General features: G+C 49.3%; 1 protein-coding gene across 6 annotated transcripts in view; it reads left to right on the top strand.

Moving 5' to 3' along the window:
• Positions 1-25,486, top strand: part of ARHGEF2 (Rho/Rac guanine nucleotide exchange factor 2) — a 50,221-nt gene that overhangs the window by 8,741 nt on the left and 15,994 nt on the right. Inside the window, exons 3-8 of one of the 6 annotated variants that reach the window (XM_013976716.2) lie at positions 664-781; positions 7,232-7,270; positions 8,771-8,888; positions 9,502-9,541; positions 10,701-10,794; positions 24,240-24,384. In XM_013976716.2, the coding sequence (XP_013832170.2) occupies positions 664-781; positions 7,232-7,270; positions 8,771-8,888; positions 9,502-9,541; positions 10,701-10,794; positions 24,240-24,384 (554 nt within the window). Of the gene's footprint in view, positions 1-663; positions 782-7,231; positions 7,271-8,770; positions 8,889-9,501; positions 9,542-10,428; positions 10,514-10,700; positions 10,795-14,181; positions 14,272-15,706; positions 15,955-16,159; positions 16,277-22,925; positions 24,033-24,239; positions 24,385-25,486 lie in introns of those variants that run through there. The other 5 variants (XM_018046273.1, XM_018046275.1, XM_018046272.1 and 2 more) reach the window with 5 other exon arrangements.

Genomic DNA, 25,486 nt, shown 5'->3' with positions numbered 1-25,486 from the left:
TGCCTGTGAGGGCCTGCCAGCCTTGGAAGGGCCTGTCTCTCTGCTTCAGCAATGGTCTCCTTGGACAAATTCTCTTAGCCTGGTGAGTAGACCAAACTTCTCGAGCTCCTGGGCAGGGCTGGCTGGGCGTGTGACGGGAGAGGACCCTTGCCTCTGAACTGGCTTGGGAGGGAACTTGGGTGAGAAGCCTGGTCTTCAGGACTCATGGCACCTTCCTAAGAGCAGCTCGTCCAAGGCAGAGGTGCCTTTTGTGATGCCAGCTATATCTCAGGATCTTCCAGGTTCACCTTTCACGATCAGACACTAATTTTGTCCCTTGGGTTGAGAAGGAAGGGTGCTCTGGGCACACCGTTTATCTGAGTAGGGGCTAAGGTTCGCGTCAGAACCCCCATCCCCTTCCCCTCCATGCTGACCGCCGGCTGTCTTCTGGAGGGCAATACTGCCCTTTGACCAGCAGGGGTCATCCTTGCCCGCAGCCAGTGCCACAGCTTTGCCCAAGCACAGCCCGAAAGGGAGGCCAGTTTGGCCCTGGCCTGCGCCTATGCCAACAGGAAGGGCTGGGCTGGGGGCGAGCAACAGGGACTGGGCTGAGGCGGTGTTTCTCCCTGGTGCCCGTCACCAGCCACTGGGTACGGAGGGCAGCGGTGGCAATGTGTGTTTCAGGAATAAACTGCAGGCATCGGGATGCACAGGCCCCGAGGAGCCGTCCTTACTGCGGAGCCAAGAGGAGCTGGACCCTTTTCTGGACCTGCAGCACCAAGGTGGCCGACCCTCCTGCGTGGTATGGATGAACAAACCCCCATGGAAGCTCCCTCCTTCCCCCCGCTCTCCTGCCCCTTTGCCTGTCCAACCACCAGTCTGTGCCTCTTCTGTTCAGCCAGCTGCTGAGGCTCTCTGTGCCCAGGGATCACTTTGACCTCATCTGACCAAATCTAGATCTGGCGTCTATACCCCTCTGTCTGCTTACTTGGGTCTGTGTGCTGTTTCCTGCTCTTGGTATCCTGCCTCTGCCTCTTTCTCCGAGACCCTCTGTTCCCTGCTTTCCATGTCTCTGTGCTGATGTGGGCATTTCTGCCCCTCTCTCAGTAAAAGGCCCCTGTTCCCCCAGTTATAACTACCTCTTTCTGTGCACCCCACATTTCTCAGATTTGGAGATGAACTCACTATTTGTAGGATGAAACTAGGCATCTGGTAACCCTGAAACAGAATAGCTCTCTAACAAGATAATTACAGGACTATCAAGTAAGAAAGGATATAGAGATTGCTCAGGCTTCTGGCTTAAGGGAACATCACAGGGAAGATCTCAAACCAGGACCTAGGGACCACTGAGGAGACACGGAGGTTTTAGAGACACCTCTGCGTCTGCTAGCTATGAGTCCCTGAGTATAGTCAGCCCTCGGTATGCACAGGTTCAGCATCCATGGATTCAACCAAGCATGGGTCAAAAATACTTGAAAAAAAAAATTCCAGAAAGTTCCAACAAAACTTGAATTTACCTTATGCTAGCAAATGTTTACATAGCATTTACATTATGTTTGCAACTAATTTATGTGGTGTTTACATTGCATGAGGTATTATAATTAATCTAGAGCTGATTTAAAGTATATGGGAGGATGCACATAAGTTATATGCAAATATTATGCCATGGTATGTAAAGGACTTGAGCATCCTTGGATTTTGGTATCCATGGGATCCTGGAATCAGTCCCCCGTGGATAATGAGGGACAGCGGTACATAGAAATGCCTCAAGCCCAGTGACTTAAGGTTACCTCCTGTCCAGCCCATACTGGCCAGTGTACCCACCCGGCCTCACGGTCCAAGAGCCTGTGGTTCAGGCGAGAGGCTGAGAAGAAGGGGCTGTTAACAGTCTGTCAGGGAAGCAGCATACCCCATCTTATCCCAGGTCACACTCTTCTCCATCAGCATTTCTGCATTTCTTCCCTCCAGCCCAGTTCGATGTGGGATGGTAGAAAGAACAGCGTTTGAGAGTCACACTAGTTGAACAGTGCACTTCATCTTTCTGAAAATCAGGCTACTAAAACCTGTCTTTTCAAGTTGTGATTGTTAGACTGGGGAAAAAAGTGTTGAAGTGCCCAATACTGTGGCTAATACACAGGAGACAGTGGGTTTTTCTTCCTCTGCTTCCCTCCGGGCCCTTCATACTTATTTCCCACCCCTTCCACCTCTCTCTCTGTCCATCTGCCCGCTTCCTGGTATTATGTGTCTCCTGCTTTTCTCCCCTCTCTAGTGTTGTGTGGGTTTTGGTTTTTTTTTTTTCCTCTCTTTTTATGCCTGCCTTCTCCCATTCCTCTCCTCTCTTCCTCTAATCTTTAAGTACTTCCCTTAAATTTCTCCTCGTCTATCTGTTTTTTGTTTGTTTATTTGTCTGTTTCTTCCCCGCAGCAGCAAGTTGGTGTAAGTCCTCTGCAATGTCCACAGACTAAAAAGTCTGAAATTCATTAAACTAGACTGGGACTTGCAGGCTGACAGTCCATGAGCCAAGTCTAGCTCAGAATTTATTTTGCTTGGCCAGCACAGTGTTTACAGTTTCTAAAACTCAGATGTCCTCAGATGGGAGCTTTATCCTCCAGTTTGCCCGAGTTGCTAATATTCTGTATTGTATTTTTCCATTGCCTCAAATGTAATATTGAAAAATGAATGCCTAATCAATCAACCACCCATCTCAAGAACAAGAACATTACTAACACATTTATCTTTGCTTATGTCTGCCTCTCTTCTCTTATTCCCTTGCCTCCCCTCCAGAGGTAATCACTGTCTTCGGTTTTCTTAATAACTCATTTACTTTTTAAAAGCAGTTTAAAAAATAGTTTTAGCACCAAGTATTACCTAGTAATATATTATTTCTTTTTTGTTTCTAACTTTAAAAACAATTATGTATTCTACAAAATTTTCTATAACTTGCATTTTCACTCAGCATTCTAATTTTTATCCACATGTTGCAGATGTAGTCCGTTATTTTCATTCCAGTCTTCTGCTGATGGACATTTGTATAATTTCCATTGCTTGCTATCATGAAGAGTGTCATTATGAACATCCTTTTATCCATCTTCTGGTGCTCATTTGCAAGAATTTCTCTGAGGTATATCTTGGAGTAGGATTATTGGGTCACAGAGTATACAATGTTCATTTTTTTGAGATAATGACAAACTTTTTATTTCTATCAGCAGTATACAAGTGCTCCCGTTGATTCACATGCTTTCCATTTGGAATCATCAGATTTCTTAATTTTGCCAGTCTAGTGGTTATAAATCTCATTGTGGTTTTAATTTGAATTATCCTTATTACAAATGGGATTGGCATTTTTTTCTCTTCGCCTTGGTCATTTGTGTTTCCTCTTCTGTGAAGTGCCTTTTCCTATCTTTTGCCCACTTTTCTACTGGATTCTTTGAAGGTTTTTTCTTTATTGTTTTGAGTGTGTTCTTTACATATCCTGAAACTAAGCCTTTGTTGTTATATGTGTTGCAATGATCTTTTCTCAAAGATTGAGAAAAGTGGTTTGACTTTTTCTTCTCTATAATGTCTTTAAAGAAACAGTTTCTTAATTTAAAAAGAACATATTTATTGAAGTATAACTTATGTATAAAACATGCATTAAAAACTTTTGAGATTTTGATTGGCATTGCATTAAATCTAAAAATTATTTTAGGAAAAGTGGACATCTTTACAATATTGCTTCTTCCTACCCATGAAAACAGTATACTTCTCCATTCAATGTATTTCAATAAAGTTTTATCATATTTTTTCCATACTGTTTATAGATATATATTAGATGTTTTCTTGGGTATATTATACTTTTTTTTATCAAGATTTTATGGTGGCTCAGAGGTTAAAGTGTCTGCCTGCAATGCAGGAGTCCTGGGTTTGATCCCTGGGTAGGGAAGATCCCCTGGAGAAGGAAATGGCAACACACTCCAGTATTCTTGCCTGGAGAATCCCATGGATGGAGGAGCCTGGTGGGCTACAGTCCATGGAGTCACAAAGAGTCGGACACGACTGAGCAACTTCACTTTCACTTTATTGAAGTACAGTTGATTTACAGTGTTACAGGTGTATAGCAAAATGATTCAGTTGTACATGTATAGATAGATAGGTATTCTTCAGATCTATTTACATTATAAGTTACTGTCAAGATTTTAATTTTAGCCATCCTGGTAGGTGTTTTTGAATTGTCTCATTCTGGTTTTACGTTTCATGTCCCTGCTGAAAAATTTTATTGGACACCTTTTCATATTCTCATTGGCCATCCAAATACATTGTTTTGTGAAATGTCTGTTCTAGTCTTTTGCTCAACTTTTAAAACAGTTTGTCTCTCTCTTATTGATTTGTAAGAGCTCTTTATGTATTCTGGATTTGAGTCCTTTGCCAGATATGTGTATTTTGAATATCTTCTCACAGTCTTTGACTTGCATTTTTATTTTAATACTGTTTTAATAAACATGACTTTTTAATTTAGATGAAGTCCAATTTATCAGTTTTTTAATGCTTAGTGCTTTTGGTCATGTTTAAGAAATCTTGCCTACCCCAAGAATGTGAAGATTTTTCTCTAATGTTTTCTTCTAGATAGTTTTAGCTTTCATGTTTAGGTCTGTGACTTATCTAGGTTTTGTATATAGAAGAAATCTTAAAGTTTTGTTTTTTTCCCCATAAAAATATTTTTCTTCATTAAAAACTTAACTTTCTTACTTGAATTGCTGTGGTATCTTTGTTGAAAATCAAGTGAGTGTATTTGTGTGAGTCTGTTTCTGGGGTCTATTCTCTGTTGCATTGATCTATTTGTCTATTTTTATGCCAGTATGACATTATCTTAATTTACTGTAGCTTTATTATGAAAGTGAAAGTGTTAGTCAGTCAGTCATATCCAACTCTTTGTGACCCCACACCCACAGACTGTAGCCTGCCAGACCCCTCTGTCCATGAAATTTCCCAGGCAAGAATACTGAAGTGGGTAGCCATTCCTTTCTCCATAGAAGAGGGTTTTTTTCTTACAAGTTTTATTTATTTATCTATTTTTTTGGCTAATGTAGCTTTTACTATAAATCTTAAAAATGTAGTGATTTAAGTTCTCCAACTTTTTTACTTTTCTTTAAAATTATCTTGGCTATTCTAGGTCCTTTATATCTCTATACGAATTTTAGAATCAGCTAAAATTCTTGCTGAATTTTTATTGAGATTATATTGAATTTAAAGATTAATTTAAGAAAAACAGACTTCTTTCTAATATTGAATTTTCTTATCCATGAAAAATGATATCTCTATTTAGTTAGGCTTTCTAAACAATATGTCTTTTAACAAAGTATTAGTTTTCTTCATACAGGTCTTGTCAGTCTTTATTAGATTTATTTCTATGTGCCTTATAGATTTTGTTGCTATTATAAATGCTTTCTTATATAAAGAAATTGTGTTAATTACATTTTATAATTATTTTTGGTTCATAGAAATGTAGTTGAATTAATTATAGTTATTCATCTTGCTAAACTCTCTTTTTTTCAGTTATAACAATTTGTGCATTTTCTTTTTGGCTTTTCTAAGTAGACAATCATGTCATCTTTAAATGAACTTTGTTTTCTTCTTTTCCAATGATTTCTTTCTTCCATTTCTTTTTCTTGCCCTATTGTGCTTGGCTAGGGGTCTATTGCAATGCTAAACAGTAATGGGGATAATGGCTATCCTTGTCTTGTTTCTGATTTTAGAGGGAGTACATTTCATGTTTTACCATTAAAATTGATTTTTGGCTGTAAGGTTTTAAAAGATACTCTATCAAGTTAAGGCGCTTCCCTGGTGGCTCAGCTGGTAAAGAATCTGCCCACAACGCGGGAGACATGGTTTGATCCCTGGATTGGGAAGATCCCCTGGAGAAGGGAACGGCCACCCACTCCAGTATTCTGGCTTGTAGAATTCCATGGACTGTATAGTCTATGGGGTTGCAAAAGAGTCAGACACAGCTGAGCTGAGCAACTTTCACTTCACTTCCTCAAGTTAAGGAAGATTCCTTCTATTGGTAACTGCCAGGCCTTTGGTTTTACAATGAGTGAATGTTGGATTTTATCCTATGATTTTTTTTTTTTTTTTTTTTTTGCTTTTACTGAGTTGGTAATGTTTTTTCCTCCTTTAATATTGTCATTGAGGTAAATCACATTTAAAGATTTTCAGCATCTTAAACCACCTTCATATTTTTAGGATAATTCCAACTCTTTCATGATGGATTCTCTTTCTTATGCACTGCTGGAATTAATTTGTGGCATCAATTATCTATTGCTGCATAATAGATCAACCCCAAACTTAATGACTTAAAACAACCACCTTTTTTTCCCCCTCAGAGCGCTATGGATGGTTAATTTGGATTGAGCTTAGCTGGGTATTGAGCTTCCCTGGTAGCTCAGAGGTTAAAGCTCCTGCCTGCAATGCAGGAGACCAGGGATCGATCCCTGGGTTGGGAAGATTCCTCTGGAGCAGGAAATGGCAACCCACTCCAGTATTCTTGCCTGGAGAATCCCATGGACGGAGGAGCCTGGTGGGCTACAGTCCAGAGGGTCGCAAAGAGTCGGACACGACCGAGCGACTTCACTTTCACTTTCACTTTAGCTGGGCATTCTTCTGCTAGTTCTGCCTGGCCTCACTTATGTGGCCACAGTTACCTGGTGGCTGAAAAGCACTGATGGTCAAGGATGGTGATATTCATGGCTGTGGGTTGTTAGGTTGCCTGTTGTGATACTTTGGTTCTCATCCATATGGCTTCTCCATCACATGGAAATATCATTCTAAGTGGGCAAGAGAGGACGCTTTAAGTTTCTTGAGGTATAGTCTCAAAAATCACATCATGCTGCTTCTGTCACATTCTATTCATCTTCGTAAGTCACGGGCCAGCCCAGATACAAAGAGTGAAGAAATAGATTCCTTCTTAATGGCAGGAGCTGTAAATAGTTTGTGGCTATTAAGGCTATCTAAAATCTATTACAGTTTGCTAGTATTTTGTTTGGAGTTTTTGCACTTCGCATAAGAGAGATTGGCCCATAATTTTCCTTTCTCATATTGTCTATGTGTAGCTTAAGAATCAAGGAAAGGGTTTGAAAGTTTTTGTTTTCTATTTTTTTGGAAGAGTTTGGATCAGTGATCTAGTGCTTGAAAGATCTGTTCCTTGACTATAAAACTGTTTTGGCCTTGTGTGTTTTGTTTATGGAAAGATTAACTACTGATTCCATTTCTTTAATAGGACCATTCAGACTTTCTATTTCTTCTAGATTCAGTTTTGGTAAGTCATATATATACATATTTTTTTTTAAATAATTTATCTCTTATGTTTCCATTTTTAAAATCACTGGCGTTATGTTATAGAGAGCATGATCTCTCCAGTCGCCTTTTGCTCTTTCTATAGTTAGATCCACTTTTTCATCCTACTTTTATTGGCACGTCACTTTTATCAAAGTTTTGTCTGTTTTATTGGCCTGTCTCTTGGCATTATTGATCCTATTTTATGCTGTTACTACTTCATTGATTTCTGCTTTTATCTTTATGATACCCTTTTTTTCTATTTTCTTTGGGTTTGTTTTGTTGATCTTTTATCTAACCTTTTAAGTTGGCATAGGTCATTAATTCTCCATTTAAAAATTTTCAATATAAGCATTTTAAAGTTATAAATTATCCTTGAGATACATTTTGACCATCTCCTACAAGTTTTGTTGAGTAGTATTTTCATTATTGTTGTTATAAAATATCTTTAAATTTCCACAATGATTTCTTCTTTGATCACCAAGTCTATTTGGAAGGGTATTTTTAAATTTCTAAATATATGGATATTTTTTTAAAAATTTGAAATATACATACAGAAAAGTATATAAAACATATCTGTACAATGTAATGAATAATTAGGAAGCAAACACTCACGTAACTACTCTAGGTTAAAAAAAAAAAGTACCACCAAAGCCAGAACCCCCATGGGTCCCTCCCCACTCACAGCCCTCTGCTGATAGAGAGGACTACTTTCCTGACTTTCAAGGTCAGTTTCCCTGATACCACATCTATGTGTATCTCTAAACAATATCAATTAGTTTTACCTGTTTTAAATTATATATGAATGCAACCATTATGTATATAAGTTGTTTGTGTCTTCATTCTTTCACTTGGCATTCTTTGTGAGGTTCATCTGTATTGTTGGGTGAACTACAGTCTGTTTATTTTTATTGTTGTATATATAAATATACCATAGATTCGTTATTCAGTCTATTGTGAAAAGGGGCTTCTGGATTGTTTCCTATGATCTCTCTGATAGAGATTATCTGAAGTATGTTACATTTTGCCTTATGGACTGATCTATAGCCAGTTTTTGTAATGTTCTAAGTAGGGCTGAGGGAAAAAAAGGGTTTGAAAGATTGGGTGTGTAGTTTATGAATATTTCTATTCCCTATTGTTTTAAAACCAGACTGCCCCATTTTTTGTTTGTTTCTTTTGGTTTTTTTTTTTTCACTATCTGCCTGACCTCTGTAGATTGAGTTTGTCACTTTGGAAACCATTCAGGGTAAATCTTTTCTAGGATATTTTCTATATTAAGACAGCCTTGATTTGAGTTGCAACAGAGTGATGACTGCTAAATAGCAGGAATAACTTCCTAACTATTTCAAGTGGAATGTTCCAGATATGGGTAGTAGGGAGGGGGAGAAGGCCTGAAGGGCCTTTTGCTGTGGGAAAGTGAAGAGCCTGGGGGGAAGATGATTGAAACTTGGTCTTTGCATGAAGATTCTTAACTTGATTCTAGGATCAGGGTTCCTGTCACCCACCAGCTGGCCCTTTGGACCACTCAGCCACTGGTATGCTTTCCAAGTCTGTATCCATGAGTGGCATCAATTGCTTCTTGGGCTGCTCAGACCCAGCTGGTGAGTAAAAGTGGGGAGCAAAGCAGTGGTGGCCCCTTCTTCTGCCAGTCTCACCCCAGTCCTTAGAGCCAGCTGTAAATTTTGGGTCCAGAGGTCATGCGTTGTGTTCAACCTTGGAAACTCCAAAATGCCTTTACGCAAATGAGAGATCTGAATTCAAGCCTTTATGCAAATGAGAGATCTGAATTCAAGACTTTGGTACTCTCCTTCCAAAGAAGGAGAATACAGGACAGAAAGAGGCTCTCCATGTTCCTCCTTCATCAGAGAGGGGGACAGTTACCTTCAACATGCCTTGTCATCAAGATGAGGCTTTGGGAGCTCAGAGTGAATCCTCTGTCCTTTCCATTCACCGGAAACAGAACTGTGACATTGGCCCCCAGCCTTTCTCCATACAACCCCTCAGGGCTCTGTTACCCAGGCTGCTAAGTTCTTCAGCTCGGCTCTTCTCAGACGCCGCCCTCCTTCCCTGTTCCCCAGTGCCCGCCCTAAGGAATGGCGTCACAGGCACCTGCAGCTTGGGAACCTGATCCAGGTGGAGGGGGTGGGGGAGGCAGCTCTGAGCGCCTTTGTCTGGCTTTAGCTGGACACCTCACGCCTCCTTTTGTGTTGGCAGGGAATTTGTCCCAGTCTTCTGCCGCTGACCTCAGCCAAAGGTAAGTTTGGGGGATTCAGAGCCTCTCAAAGGCCTGGATGGGGGGGGAGGCAATGGGACTGGGCCAGGAATTTTGTAGCCTCAAGGGTCTCTGCAACATTGCACCCCTTAACGTTTTTTGATCAAAGACCTCCAAATATCCTTCTCTTTGAACTGCAAAGAGTTCCTCTTCTTCTCATTGGGCAGGGAAGGCAAAGAAGGTTCCCGGTAGCTCCATGGGATGAGGAAGAAATTAGGGAAAGAAAAGGAGTATCTAGACCCCCAGGGTGTCTGTTGAGTAAGAGCCTGGAGGTTGATGGCTGTTGTCAGGGTCAGAAGGTTGGCTGCTGTACAATCTTAGGGAGAGACTGTGACCAAGGACCAATGGGGAGTGGCCCTAAGAAGAGGTGAGCGTGGGCAGTCGAGCCCCTAGGGGAGAGGGCAGGGGTGGAAGGCATGTAGTTCAAGGATGGAGGTGGAGGCTGGGAGCCTTCAGCGTCTGTGAAAATGAGCATGCCGAATCAGCACCTGTTTGTTTGGCTCCTGCAGCCAAAGCCTGATTAGAGTGGGTCAGCCCTCTGAGACAGTGTGGGTGTGTGAGCTGGGAATGGGCCCTTTAAGATATCAAGCTCTGATTTGTGGTCCTGAAAATCTCTAGCTGACACATCCTCCTGGCTCTGGGTTTGGGATTAGCTCATGGGATGGGGCTGATGAAATCCCAGGAAATTCAGTCCTTATTGGCGGTAGGCCCAGAGGCCCTTTCCACACAGCAGAGAGGGTCGTACACAGGGCTCTTGTTTTGTGGGGGAAAAACGTCCTCTTGGAGAGCCCACCACACCCCATATCATTTCCGTTGGGAAGCAGCATGAAAGAGATTGGTCCTGGATTAGGGAGGAGGGGGGAGTCTGTATTTATCGGGGAGGAGCCTGGAGTTTCTCTCATATATAGAGGGGCCTGGGAAACTGTAGTGACCATAGCCAGGAAATCGCAGGAGGTAGGGGGTGGGAGCCTCTTCTTTTTAAGTCCTCCTTCCCTTGTCTCCATCCTTCTCTCAGTCTTCCCCCTGTATCTCCATTTTCTCTCCCCTGGTTATGGCACCTTTGTCCACCATATCTCTGGGAGTATCTTGTTCTTTTCCAGCTCTAGCTCCATCTCTTCACCTGTTCTTTTTCTCTCTGCAGCTGTAGCCAACTGGAAGGGAGCTCAGGTACCTGGGCAGGCTCCTCCCTGCGACGGACACTCAGCTTGATCTTGGGCATGACCGGAAAGGCCAAGGTAGGCGTCAGGGGAGCGGGAAGCTGGGGACCCCCTGCCCTCCCCAGTTCCCTTCCTCTCCACCTCACCATCTGCCCCCCTCCCCAGCTTCCCCCAGTAGGCAGAGACACAGGGCAATGGTTCAAGTTTTAAGGGAACACATTATGTCTCTCAGGCTCCCTCCCTATGTCCCAGTAAATCTCCTTTCCTCTGCTTTCCCCATGCCTCTAGCTTAGCAGCCAGCTGTAGACAGCTGGAAGAAGAGAAGGGCCAGGAACCTCAGAAGCTAAGGAGTGCCCTAGCCCTCCCTCTCTTTAGGCCCCACATAGCTAAGAGGTGGGCAGCAGAAATCGTAGCCATTGGACATAACGATGATAATAATTACAGCAACACTTTTTACTTCTTCAGAGAGTATTAGGGTTTGCAAAGTGCTTTTACACTCATAATTTTATGGGCGGATATAGCAGCTGAAGGACTTGAAATTAGACCACAGGCAGAGTGGAAGCCAGGAGTGTATGATTATGGAAGCGCACACACAGCGCACACGTGGGGCTGTGTGCAATTCTGACCCCAGGAAGATGAAGGCACATTGCTCTCTTCCTTATTACCAACCCTCAGGCTCTGGTGAAACTGGGAGCTCTGCCTACTGCTTGAATTCATTTCTACTTTCTTCATTTACTGGCAGAATGAGCCGTCCCCCTTTTCCTCTCCTGGCTTACCCAAGTATGCATGTATTTTCCCACCGGGGTAGCTTCTGAACATTGAGAGAAACCCCAGACGAGACATCATCAGGATCACCTGGAAATACCACGGGTTTCTCCCCAGTAAGGTTCTCACCTGCCCACAGTGCCTGGGCCCTCTTCTCTGTCAGTCTTTTAGCCAGGATTCTCCTTCCTCTGGGTAGGCAGGGAGGGCAGAAATGAAACCAGGTTCTTAGCACCTTCTCACCGCAGGCTGTAGTGAGAAGCTGAAGCATGAGATCAGGCAGTCTGAGACAAGAGCAAGCTGGGCACAACTGAGGCTCCTTCTCGCCTCTTGGTGGGGAGCAGAGCTCTCTAGGGAGCAAAGAGTGAGACCTTGGGTCTGGGGCCCCTCACCCCGCAGGCTCTCAGTGCAGGGCAGGAGAGTCTGATGGCAGAATCACCTTCTTTTCCTGCAATGTGAATGAGAGGGGAAGCCGATGCTGTAGGGGCCATCCGGATCCCAGTTGGTTTGCATTTGCCCACTCTTGGCCTGGCAGTTTGGTGAGGGGATGAAGGGGAAAGTGGGCAGAGACGAGCCCAGAGCAGCAGCGGGAAGGACTAGCATCATCAGGACATTGTCCCTGCCGCCTTTCCTCACCAGGGCTCTGGTCCTGTCCACTTGTTTCCCTCTTTGTCATCTCTTGGTTCATCTTGCTCCCACCCCCATGAGTGTGTGTTCTTGAGTCACTCCTTTCCCCTCCTCCTAGATCAGGATGGGGGCCATAAGCAGGTAAACACCAGAGGTGTGGCTGGAGAGAAGCTCAGTCAAGCATTGAAAGAAGGAAGTAGCTTATTTTTTCTTACTTGATGAGCGATGTAGAGTTGACAACAACACTTTCACAGAGCTCATCTCATCTCATTTTTTTAAAAATTCATTTTTGACTGTGCTGAGTCTTCACTGCTACATGTGGGCTTTTTCTAGTTGCAAAGAGCAGGGGCGACTCTCTAGTTGCGGTACGCGGGCTTCGCATTGCGGCGCCTTCCCTGGCGGAGCACAGGCTCTGGGCACACAGGCTCAGTAGTCGTGACTTGCTGGTTCTAGGGTGCTCGGGCTTCAGTACTTGTGGCACGGGGGCATGGGCTTAGTTGCTCAGAGGCGTATGGGATATTCCTGGACCAGGGATGGAACCCGTGTCCCCTACACTGGCAGGCGGATTCTTACCCACTGCTCCACCAGGGAAGTCCATCTAATTCTTATAATACTCCGGCAAAGATAACTATTTTACTTTCCATTTTATGGCACGATAACTTAGAGGCTAAGCCCCTTGCCCAAGACCCCACAGTTAGAAAGAGGTGTTGCTGTATTATGAACCTAGAGAGTTGACTATATACTGTTTCCTCTGCCTCTGTCAGTAAACCTAGGGAACAGTTTATTTCCTCTATACTTCTCCCACCATTTCTTCTTTTTTAAATATTTATGTACTTGGCTGTGCTAGGTCTTAGTTGCGGCATGCAGGATCTTTTAACTGTGGCATTCAAACTGTGGGATCTAGTTCCCCAACCAGAGATTGAACCTAGGCCCCCTGCACTGGGAGCAAGGAGTCTTAGCCATTGGACCACCAGGCAAGTCCCCGTCTTCCACCATTTCTGATGGATTAATCATTCCCTCCACAATACACAAGGTCCAAAATAATAGTAAGAAAAACAAACCTCTTAGCTACCACAGGACTTGGGCAACAGGTATCCCTGTGGCTTTCTCTGCTCATCTACTTGACAAGACCCTGACAACCAGGTTCTTCTCTGGGATGGCCTCCCTACCCCTGAAATGTGGGGGAGTTATCTGTCAAGTTCGGGCATCCCAGGTGGCCCTAGTGGTAAAGAACCTGCCTGCTAGTACAGGAGACATAAGAGACACAGGAGACATGGGTTCGATCCCTGGGTTGGGAAGATCCCCTGGAGAAGCAAATGGCAACCCACTCCAGTATTCTTGCCTGGGTACTCCCAGGGACAGAAGAGCCTGTCAGGCTACAGTTGATGAGGTCACAAAGAGTTGGACGCGACTGAGCACGAAGGCACTTCTCTGTCCAATTAAATAAGCTAAAGAAGGGGTGGTTACTTTTAGATTCTGGCAGAAATTAATATCGGCTTTTGTTTTTGTGTATCTAAAAAAAAAAATTTCAGAAAATCTGGGAGGCATCACTGGATAGAAGGAACAGGACTGGGATGAAAATGGTTTGGAAGAAAGGTCAGGGGATGCCAAAGCAAAAGGAAAAGGGTTCACTATGCCCGAGGATACAGAAAGTGGAAATTAAGTCAAGCTGCAGGCCTAGCCCACTAAAAGCACAGGTGTTCTTAAAGGTAGACTGATTCCCTTTACCCACTCCCTAAGTCCCCTTCTTACTATTCACCTCTTAAGAGGAAGAAGAGGAAGGGTAAGAGGGAAGGTAACAAAGAGCAAATGGGTGGAAAGTTTATTGAAGACTGGGGTGAGAAGCAGAAGAGGGTTATGAGATTAGGTCCTCTACTTTCATATAGAGACCTTCTAAATTGAGTTTAGGGACTGAGATCCCTCACAGAACTCTGGGATTCAGGTCCTAGGTTTACTGCATATCCAGACTGGAGTTTGGCCCTTTAAGATTCCATCCTTAGCTTGCAACACCCTCCTACCCTAGGCCTGGGAGAAAAGCCGAGGTCTCAGCCTACCCCTTGTCTCTGGGCCCCTAGTGGGCGGAGCCTTGCGGCTAGGATTCTGGCTTCTGGCAGTCTGTTTTTAAATTTAGTACATTCCTCAGCCCTGGCCGCCCACTGGGGGGAGGTAAGTCTGGGGGAATGGGTATAGGAACTTCAAGACTGCTGCTTTGGGGGGAGTTCCTAGGGCCTTCCTGTAGGTCTCCCCTGCAGGTGCAACCCTGGAGAGGTCAGCCTCCCTGATGGCCCTGGGAAGTCCTTTCTGCTTTCTAGTTTCCATTCAGCCTAGAACTGGGCATGGTCGTTTGCTCTCCTTTTTTTCTGGTCTTTGCTATATAAAGATCCTAAACAGGGGAATGGGTGAAGAAAGAGGTGAAGGAGTTGCTAGGCAGGAGGGGAAGTCAGAGGAGCAGCGAAGGGGTGAGGAGCCCAAGGAGCTCAGCCAGTGGTGAGGCAGTGGAGCCCAAAATAGTGGCAGAGGCTAAAATTGGCACCTACAAGAGTGCTGAGCTGGGCTTAAAACCTGCAGCCCGGCCCTGCTGCTGAAGCCCTGCAGGGAGCCGCTGGGTCTGGGTTGGGCCTCCTCTCCTCCCCTCCTTCCTCCACACCTTTGAGGACCAGAGTCAGGGACGACCCTACAAACTTAAGATGCTCTGTTCCAGGACTCTGTGCTTTTGGTTGCTCCAGAGACAGGAGGCTCTGAGAGGTAGAAATGAAGGGCAATGTGAATGATTATAATTCTAGGGGAGGAGGCGTTTCCCCCAAAAGGTGGAGGTTGCCTCAGGCTGGGGCAGAGTTTCCAGAAAGTGTGTCCCACTCCACCGTTCCTCCCCGTGGAGCCACTGGCCTTTCTCCAGTGGGGCAGGTTGGCTGCTGGGCTTTCTGGTTCTGGTCTAACTTGCAACAGACAGAACTGGGGTTAGACACAAGGGAGGATTCCTCAGCGTCTTGGTCCCACAACCCCTGGCCCCAGCCGTCAGTGAAGGCAGAAGCAGGAGGGAAGGGGGTGGGCAGAGTGCAGGCCTGGAAGGCCCCAGGGAGGCTGGGGGCTTGGGGAAGGACTCTCTCCTCTCCGATTCTTCCTCCAGGCCCTGTAAAGAACTAAAACCCAGCCTTTAGTTCCCCTTTGATTTCTCCGCCCTCTCCCCACCCCTGCCTCGATCGTAAAAGGGGGGTCGGTCGGCTCTGGCCTGCTTTGATGGGCCCCCGAAGGCCAGGAAGGAACTGATCCGGGTTCCCTGGAGAGCTGGGAACGGCTGGAATCCTCCGGCCCGCGGGTCTTTCTAGACTGATGGACTGCTTTGGGGGAGGAGAAGGGGAAGGGGAAGATGAACGTGGGGTGAGGGCTACGGGGCGGGCCAGGGAGGGTTTTAGGAAAACTGCAGCCGAGGCGGCTGGGGCTAGAGACCCCCCGCCCCCCCGCAAACACGCACACATGCACACACCGGCGCCGGACTGCCAGTCCACGGCCCCCTGTACTCGTGCGAGCTGCCCCTCCACTGACCGAGGCGTCCGGTCCGGCGCGCGGCACTCCGCCCTCCCTCCGCCCCGCCTCCCCCTTTCCTGAGCTCGGGCGGGGGTGGAGACTCGGGTTTGAGGAACTGGCGCTGGGTGCCGGGCGAGGGGAGTCAGACTTCCTGTCCCCCAGACTGACGCGTGCGGGGCAGACCCCTCCCCCGCCCTCCCCCCACAATAGCCGGACGCCTGGGTCCGCGCCGCATCCTCCGGGGCGCCCCTCCATCGGATTATGTCTCGGATCGAATCCCTCACACGGGCGCGGATCGACCGGAGCAAAGAGCTGGCCAGCAAGGTGGGCTCTGAAACCCCTGTCCCTCCCGCCCGCGGTCCTTGGGGTGCCCTTCGATCCCCGGTACCCGTGCGCGGCGCTCCCGGGTCTCCCCGCCTGCTTTCTGGGCGCCAAAATCGGGCGGAGCGATGGCCGGGAAAGCGGCGGGACGCGGTGGGTGGGGACTGTGAGTGAGTGGGGAGGGGGCTGGGGGAGCCGTCGACGCGACCCGCGCCTCCGGCTCGGAGCTGATTCTCCGCTGGGATCCCGGGAGAGAGCGGACCTGGGGCTGGGCTGCTTCCGATCCGACTCGGTGTTTTGGGCCGCGTGAAAGAAAGTTGCTCCGGTAAGGGACGGAGCGGGAACAGGGAGGTGTGTGTGTCGCGGGGGTGGGCGCGTTGAAGGCTCTCGGGGACCCCCTCTCCCAGGGTCCCACCAGGTTGCTCTCTGTGTACCCCCCCGCCCCCCTGCAGTCGCTGGCTCGGTCGTTCCCTCTTTGTCCCCGCCATCCGGCCGAGGGGTGGGAGGGGGTGGTTTCCCAGCTTCCTCCCACCACCAACACCACCCGTATCACCACCCGTGCAAGACAAAAGTCAGCTCCTCCTCTCCTCGCAGATGGACTTTCCAGCTGTGATTCAGTTCTCCCCGCCGGTGGGCGGGCGGGTGACTGGGGTCAGGACAGCTTAGGGACAGCTTACTTCCCCCCAAGCCATCACCCTCAGGTGAAGGGAGCAGAGGTCTTTGTGTAGCTAGGATCCTTTCTTCCATCCTTAGGAAGGTTCCTGGGCACCCCAGTTCCTGAAACATCAGGGTCCCCCATCCCTTTTTGCCCCACCAGCTTCCTGAAATAACCTGAAACCTTTAGGCTGACCCACTTGGCACTGTGCCCTCCTCCCTCCTCCCCACCTCTGCTCTTATCTCTTCATCTTGGGACTGTTCTGTCATTTCTAGAGTCTGGATATATAATTAGCTTAGTCCCCCAACCCTATCTGGAGCTCTTGGCCACTCCTTTCCAAGTATCCTTTTTTTCTGCCTTGGTACCCGGGCCCACTGCCAAAGACTGTGACCTCTCCACACCTCAGCCCCCAGGAAATGATGAAGCTGACTTGTCTGTGAATAAGTGAGAGCTGGGAGGAAGGTGGTGCATGCAGACAGCACCTCCCAGCTGCCTGAGGCAGCCACACTGTACCCATTATTGGAAAGGCCAAGACCCAGTCCATAGCTGGTTTAATCTCTGGCCACTTTCCAATCCGTTTCTGCCCTGGCAGGCAGCCTATGCTGATCACCATCACTGTCTTCAGGCATGGGGGCGGCACTCCTTCGGAGCCCTCAAAGGTGATGGAACCCTTTTCCCCCACTTCCCTCCTAGCTCCTAACCTGGCCACCTATCTAGAGACCAAGCTGGGAGAGATCCTGTCCTGGAACTTTTCTTTAGAGGGGCTGGGATAAGATTCTGCTAACAGGAAAGCAACTGGGGGTTTGGGTAGGGCCTAAGACAAACAGAAGTCCAGAGGAGTGACGGCTGAAGTGCGGTGAAGCAGCGGGGTGGCAGGCAGGCTCTTCCCAGCCCTGCGCCAGGCCAGGCCCCAGCTATGAAAGTCTGTTTATTTTTCAACCGTTTGAGCTGAGACTCTGGAGTAGCGCCAAGGGGGGAGGAGAGGTTTTTTGAAACCACGGAAATTTGGTTCCACCCTAAAAAGGAAAGCCGTGGGGGCACCGGTGAGGGGCTATAGACAGGGGTTCTGGGAAGGTAGATACTGGGGTCCCTTTTCCGTTATTGGGAGGAGCTGGGGAGCCGGATAACTGGGTCCTGATGCCTTGTGGGGGGTTGCGTTTGTTTGTTTTGTTTTTGGTCATTGGGAGGACTGGGAATCTAGAAGCTTGACTTTTTCCATCCTGGGGTCCTGGGGCTGATCTTGGTTTGGGGGTGTTGGGAAGCTGATTGGGGGTGGGGATGTGGGGGGCTGAGTGGGTAGGTCTGAGAGGGCACGGAGGCCACTGGAGGAGGGTGCTTGTCAGTTTGGGCTGGTCGGAAGGGGAGGGCCACCTCCGGAAAACTGTGGTTACAGAAGAGGGGAGTTGGTTCTTAGCCAACAAACCCTGGATCCCCTCTTCCCCCTCCCCCAAGCACACCAGCTGTCTCCTTTCTTTTTATACTGCGGTGGGAAGGAGAGGGGGCCTGCTGGAAATGAGATAATTGAGGAAGATGGTCTCCCCTGCTGCCTATTTGGGGGGATGCTTCACAGCCGGTCCTGACAGCCCCCGCCCCCCACCATTCCTTGCCTTCCTCCTCGGGACTTCCTTGAAGAAGAAGGAATTTAAGTGGAACCTGCCCCTTTCTCCTTCCCACTCTCCTAGAGTCTATGCAGCTCCCGCACCGCCACCCTTGACTCCTTTCTCTTTTCACTCCGTTTCTATTCTTCCAGGCTGTCTTCAGTCCTCCACCCCCTCGTTCTCTGCGCTCTACTTCTTACCTCCACAGGCCCCAAACCCCAGAGGTCCCTTTTCTGTCTTTCCTCCTCTGTTCCCACCTTCCTCCTCCCCCAAACCTTAACTGTCTCCTCTCTCAGAACAAAGAGTCCTTTCCTCCCTAGAAGGAAGCAGGGACCAGAGGATCAGGGATGGCTCTGGAGGCTAGGGGGTCTCCCTGGAATCTAAAGGACCCCAGCTTTGGAGTGTGGTGGTAGGGGAGAGGAGAGAGACTATTTCTTTGTTCTGGCTGTTGGAGAGGTGGCTGGCTTTGTGTGCGGGACTGGGAGTGGAACTGGAGAGGAGGGCTGGGGGAGCCCTGGAGGGAACTGGCAGTGCTGGCAGTCTGGGAGGGAAGTTGAAGAACTAGGGGGTCTCCGGAGAGGCTGAGGCTTTGCGGGGCATAGGAAAAGATTCTTGGGGTCTTAGAGGTTAGGAAAAGAGCTGAGGGGGAGGGGAGAAGCAAGGATGGGGGAAGGGAGTGTAATGCTTAAGGTAGTGGCCGAGTGACTCCAGGGGGTCTGATGGCGCCTAGAGAGGGACGTGCCTGGGCTGCCCGAGGGATTTCAAGAGGGGTTCAGTCTCAGTCCCTCTGGCTTTCCTGGAACCCCTGACCTTGGAGTCACGGAGGGCAGATCTGAAGGAGTGAATCCCATGTGTGCACATGCCCTGTCCTGTGTGTTGGTGTGTTTGTGTGTTGGTGTGGGTGTCTGTCTGTGTGCCTATCCCCAGATGCTCTGGGTCACTGTTTTGAATGATGGTCACCAAAGTAGGGGGCTCATTGCACTCTGGACGTGAGGAAGCAGTTCCATTTTTAGCTCAGTCTTTGAAGTATCATCTAAGAACGAGAGGGAGCAGATTGGGCATGGTTCCTGGAGCTGGTCAGAGAAATGGCTGAGAGGTGCTGGCTGGACCCTTCTGGGTTTGTTTATGTCTCCTTGGGGGAGGGTGGGGGAGGGGCTGCAGGCAGCAGCTGCCCCCTCCCAACTCAGCCGGCCTGCCCTGTGCCAGGAGGGCAGGGAGTCCTGGCACAGCTATTGTTCGCCTGCACAAATGCCCGTCTGTTTGCATCACTGCCCCCCTCCATCTCTGCTTGTCTTTCTCTCCTGACCCGACAGGTGTGGCCTGGCAGGGGGGTGGGGGGGCCGGGCTGGGGTTCAGGATGCCTGAGCCTCCCGGTCTCCAGCCCAACTTTATTCCCTATGGCCCTCAGCGCCCCTCTTCTGCTCCACTCGTGTGCCCACCCCCACCGTCTGGTAGCTCATCTTCATTCATCAAGCAAGCGTTTATTAAGTGCCTTTGTGTGTTCAGCGATGTCTTTTTGTGTTATGCTTCTGGCTTTGGTGTTACCGTTTCGGTTTGGCCGCCTTCTCCTCAGCCTCCTGCCTTCATCTTATCATAAAGGAAGCAAAGCCTGGCTGAGACCACTCCGAGCCCTCTTCTTAGTCCCATGGCCAGGAACCCCCTCTCTCATTCCCAGCCCTAGAACCCATCCTTCAGGATTCATGGCCCTTTGCAGCCTATGATTCTGAACCCCTGCTATCCAGGGTCTAAGCCACAGATGACTTGAAACCGAGTAGAACCTTCCAGGGACCTTCTGGCCACCAAGCACGGCCTGGACAGAGACTGTACCACCTTGGGGAAGAGGCTGCTGCCCCTTGGCCTGAGCAGTGGTCATTCTCAGCATCATGTGACTTCTCCAGAGGTCTTGGTTTGGACATACCTGATGGAGGAACAAGGACACTGACAGCTTAGGCTCTGGAGAGGCGCTCGCTCCTCTGGGTCAGCTCCACCATCCTCTGCTGCCTGCTTGGGAGTACAGGAAGCCAAAGTCCTGGCTTTGGCATTCCTTGGCCTTTGCATAGTCACTGTTTTCCTCATCTCTCGGCCTGGGAGACTAAGCACAGAGGAAGGGGAGACTGCCTGTGTGTTTGAGCCAGCAGCCTCAATGCCCTCTGCCATTTGCCTAGTCTTTCTCCAAAATGACCAAAGTCTGGGATGCACTACAGTGGGAAGGAAAGTCTTCTTCTGACTTTCAGAGGATACCATCTGAGCCTAAATTCAAAGGAATTAGGAGTGAAGTTCTGGGAGGAGGGAGGAAAGAATAACAAGAGAGGAGGAGACCAGAATTCCCTGGTGGTCCAGTGGTTAAGACTCCACGCTTCCAGGGCACAGGGAACAGGTTCAATCCCTGGTCAGGGAACTAAGATTTCACAAGTGCATGGCTCAGCCAAAGAGAGAGAAAGAGAGGAGGCGGAAGGGGAGACTGAAAGCTCTGAAGCTGTGATAAAGAATGAGGGGCTCCCTAGAGCAGGGGTAAGGGTGCTGCTAGGACCCTTTGTCTTGGTGTCTCGCCATCCGTCCATCCTTCTTTACTTCCCTTCCTCCCAAGCATACGCTGAGTGCCTGTTACGTTCCAGCCGTTGTGCTTGGTGCTTCCCCGTGCTTTATTCACTTGATCCTTGATGGAGCAGTGGCGGAGATGCAGGCTGTGTGGCAGGACCTTCTGTGAGGGTTTGTAAGAAAGCAGGACTCTGGACACTGAACAGTATAGGACTGAAGGAAGGGCCTCTGAGTTTGCAAGTGGGTGTTGTGGACTGGGGAGCAATGGGTCCTTTTCTTGGTGGACAGATGGGGTCGTGAGGTGAAGGGCTGTCCTGCTGGCTGGTGGGCAGGCAGGTAACGGGTGATCTTAAGAATACTTGGAAAGAGTAGGACAGAGAAACACACACGGCCATCGACTTGGAGCAGGCAGCCCTGGGGTGCAGGCCCTATGTCCTTCTTGCCTCACCAGCCTGAGCCCTTGGGGAGGGTGCAGACTGCCTCCAGGACAATAGCACTAGGCAGTGCCAGGGCCGCTCACTGCTGGGCAGTGTCTGTTGGGATGTGCTGCTGCTGTGGCTGCTGCCCGCTACTGGCCCACCTAGACAGGGGGTCCCTTGGAGAGAGGGTGAGTGTTGAGAGGTGGAGGAGACTGGGCCCTTGGAGCCAGAGAGGGAAGGTCCACAAGAGTCCCTGTCCTCTGGCTGCCCCAGTCCTCTCGCCCTCTTTCCCCGCCTCTTTCCCAGGTGAGTGCTCCTGGAGGCCTGAGGGCAGAAGGCAGAGGGCAGAGGTTGGGGGAGGAGAGGGGAGTTGTAGTGGCGCTGCCGTGGATCTGCAGGGCTGCCCGTTTTGGACTTGACCTTGCTTCAGATATGTCATTTTTTAAAAAAATATAGTTGATTTACCATATTATATTCGTTTTAGTGCTTTTACAGGTTATGTATGCTCCATTAAAGTTGTTATAAGATAATGGCTATAACTCCCCGTGCTATGCAATACATCCTCGCTTCTTGTCTGTTTCGCTTTTTGGTTTTTAGTCATGCTGTGAGGATTTTAGTTCCCCAACCAGGGACTGAACCCTCAGCAATGAAATTGCAGAGTCCTAACGACTGGACCACTAGGGAATTCCCTGCTTATCTATCTTATACACAGTAGTTTGTATCTCTTAATCCCATACCCCTAATTTTCCCCTCCCCATGTTGCTCTTTTTAATACAGTCATGGTTTTTTGTTTGCTTACTTTTAATTCAAACATAACAATTCCTCAAACTTTTCTGTTTGTGGGAGGGCAGGTGAGGAGAAGAAGGCAGAGCGTAGAGCAGTGAGCTGTTTGGACTTGGATTTTGAGGTTCTATGGTGGTGGTGGTGGTTTAGTTGCTAAGTCTTGTCTTAGCAACCCCATGGATGTGGCCTGGCAGGCTCCTCTGTCCATGGGATTTCCCAGGCAAGAATACTAGAGTGGGTTGCCATTTCCTTCTCCAGGGGGTCTTCCTGACCCAGGAATCGAACCTGGGTCTCCTGCATTGCAGGCAGACTCTTTACCGACTGAGCTATGAGGGAAATCTCCCAGGTTCTATAAGGCCATTTTATTCAGAGGAGGATTAGATTTCCTAAAGAGCTATAATTTGGAGCTGGGCACATGGTGGTTAGACCAAAGAGAGAATTTTCTAGTGGCCCAGATAGGTAAGTATCAGAAAAGAAAAAGGGAGGTTAGAGTGAGAGGTTGGTGAGCTTCCTTGACAAGGCCTAGGAGGAGGGGAGGGAGAGGCCAAGAGCAGCAGAGGAGAAGCAAGGGTGGGAAAGAGGTGGGAGGCCAGGGATGGGAAGGAGAGGGTGTTATGGGAAGAGCAGGAGGCTGGGAGGGGAGGAGAAAGGGAAAATGGGTGATTGGTGGGGCATGACCTCAAGAGCTCCAGGCTCTGTTCACCATCAGACACACCTGGGACTTCTGAGGGTTGCCGGGAGAGAGGGGGATCTTGGGGCACCAGGCAGCCCTGAGACCCTCGGGCACCACAGTCCAGTGCCCTCTGGCCCCTGTGCTGTTGACTCATACCATCCCTTCACACTTCCCTTTTCCACCCTCACCCCAAGCCAGTGCGTCTCTTCCCCTCCCCCACCTCCTAACTGATAGAGTGACTTCAGCTGAGAGTCAGGACTGGGCCCCTCACCCCCAAGTCCAGACTGCGGATCCTCCTCTGAGTTTCGATTGGCTGTCCCAGGGCCCCGATAGCGTCATCTGACTTGGGGCTCATCACCCTCGGCCATCAGGATCTCGCTCTTCACTCTTCGGTTTCTGAGAGAGGCAGGGAGGCCTTGCCAGGAGTGGTCTTGCCATCTCTGCTTACTGCTCTCAGTTCTCTAAGAGTGGAGGGAAAATCCAGGGATCTGAGGTGACCACTGAGGAGGGTTCCGGAATGGGTGTAAAGTACGGTGTCCCATCGTCTCATCTCCTCAGGTTCAGGGAAAGTTCGGGGGCCTTGAGGAAGGACAGAAAAGAGGTCAGGGAGAAGAACTTGACCTGCAGAGGTGGGAGTCGGGGTGTGAAGCAGGAGATGAGAAAGCTGATGGGAAATGCCTGCTTCTGAGGTTGTGCGGACGAGCCCAGAGAGTGCCCCAGCCAGACAGAGCAGGGCAGGAGGAACTGACGCTGCAGCTGGGACAGAGGGTGGATGCCAGAAAGGACTTCCTAGACTAACTGGGTGAGGAGGAAGAAGGGAGCAATCCTAGGATTTGGAGGGGAGCGTGAGGAGGATAAAAGTTAAACTGCAGAAGAGACTTCCTGCCAGGAATGAGACCTTGATGGCCAAGTTTCCTTTCTTAAAGATCCTGGAGAAGACAAGTGAAGAGATTGAAACCAGGCTCCTCCTCCCTGAGGTTAGCAGGGGACACGCTGCCTCCTGCAGAGAGGCCCTGTGTCCCTGGGCTGAGCAGACGTGGAGGCCTCTAAGGTTTGGGATCCTGACCTCCTGTTGAGGGTGGCAGTGGAGGCATCCTGCCCCCTTCAGCCAATCTGATGAGGGGATCTCCTGCCCCCCCACTGTGACTGCCACTGCCACAGAGACAGCGGCTCCACCACCGGTTGTCATGGTTATAAGAGGAGCTAACTCCCATAGATTTGAAAGCGCTGGTGAGCTGGCACCTTCTGCTTTGCCTGCTCTCCCCTCCTCTCTGCGCATCTTCTCCCGGCACAGAGAAGAGAGTACAGCAGCTTGGGGGCGAGCAGAGCTAGAGCCAGGAGGTGGAGTGAGGACGCGGAGGTCTAGAGCCGTGGAGATGAGCGGCAACAGGAGGCAACCCAGCCGCAGGGGCCAGGTAGGTCAGGGGCCAGCTCGGCCCTTGGGGATGGCCAGGCACTCCTGGACAGCTACCTCTGGCACGCTGCGGCAGGCTCTGCTTCAGGAAGTGGTGTGTTTCTGGCAACCCCAGGAAGGCGTTGCTCGCTCACCTCTGGCTCTCTGGACTTCTCAGGCACCCTGGCATCCTTCGGCCTCACTTCCTGTCTCTCTTGCCCCTCTGCAGACCCGGGAAAAGGAGAAGATGAAGGAAGCCAAGGACGCGCGCTACACCAATGGGCACCTCTTCACCACCATCTCTGTTTCGGGCATGACCATGTGCTATGCCTGTAACAAGAGCATCACAGCCAAGGAAGCCCTCATCTGCCCAAGTAAGTTCTTTGGACCCTGAATGTCACTCTTCCTCAGTGCGCTCTGACCCTGGTCCTTCCATCTGTCCTTTCTGCCCTATATTCATAAGGCTCACTCTCTGAGTCCCAAATGCCAGGGCTGGATGCTTGATCCCTTTCTCCCTTTCCTTACGTCTAGGAATAGTGGCGGTCAGAATATGGTATGAGCAGGACTCGGTGGGATGGGGGGGAGGCCAGGGTGGCTCTCCTTGCAGCTGTCGTCCGCTGGGCATCCCCCAGCTCCCTGAACAGCTGCTGAAGGTCAGAGAACTGATTGGCGAAGGAGAAGGAATGTTGTGTGTCTGGGGAGGGGGGTTGGATAGGGGAGCTGGATGGGAGGCTGCCAGCCTTGCAGCTGCTCTGCCGATCTTCCTGGGCCGAACTGGGTGTTCAGGACTTCAGGGTCCCCTTGCCCCCTCCCTTTCTGTTGACTAGGTGGAGGCTGAAATCTCTAAATCTCTGAAGGATTAGGGATAAGGACACTCATCTCAAATTTCTAGTCCGGCTGATACGTAGTGAGAAAGAGAGGATATGGTAGCAATGTGTATATTGAGGGAATAGCGGTTAGAACTCCTGACCTTCAGCCACATCTCAGGATAGCCCTGTATTAAGTACAAGCCAAGATTTCTTCCTTCCCCAAGATGCCTGTACAGAGGGCTCCCACCCTGTCCACCCATCCACCCCCAGATTTATGGCAAAGAGCTGCTTCTGGTTTGAGCAGCACGGCCCACTGCGGAACAGAGGAGCAAAAGCTTTAGCTTCTAAATCTCTATGGAACCTGGCAGGGAACCCCAGACAGAACCAGTGAGGCCTCCCTCCCTCCTCACTGTTCAACTTGAGTTTATGAGGGTGAGGAGGGAACCCCAATCTAGATCCCTCTAGAGACCTGACAAAATCCCCAATCTGGAAGCTCGTTGCCAGGGGAACTGGGGAGGCGGGCAGCAAGCGCTATTTTGAGAGCAGGTGGAAAGCGGAGGTTCGATCCAGAGACGCTGGGTGCTGGAGGTCGAGGAGAGCTCCAGCGGGGTGGGCGCAGCCCCAGCCCCCACTTCTGTCTGCCCCTCTGCCCCACCCTGCTCGCCTT

The sequence above is a fragment of the Capra hircus genome, chromosome 3 (assembly GCF_001704415.2).
Source record: "Capra hircus breed San Clemente chromosome 3, ASM170441v1, whole genome shotgun sequence".
Classification (NCBI taxonomy): Eukaryota; Metazoa; Chordata; class Mammalia; order Artiodactyla; family Bovidae; genus Capra; species Capra hircus.
This window is presented reverse-complemented; position numbering and strand designations above follow the sequence as displayed.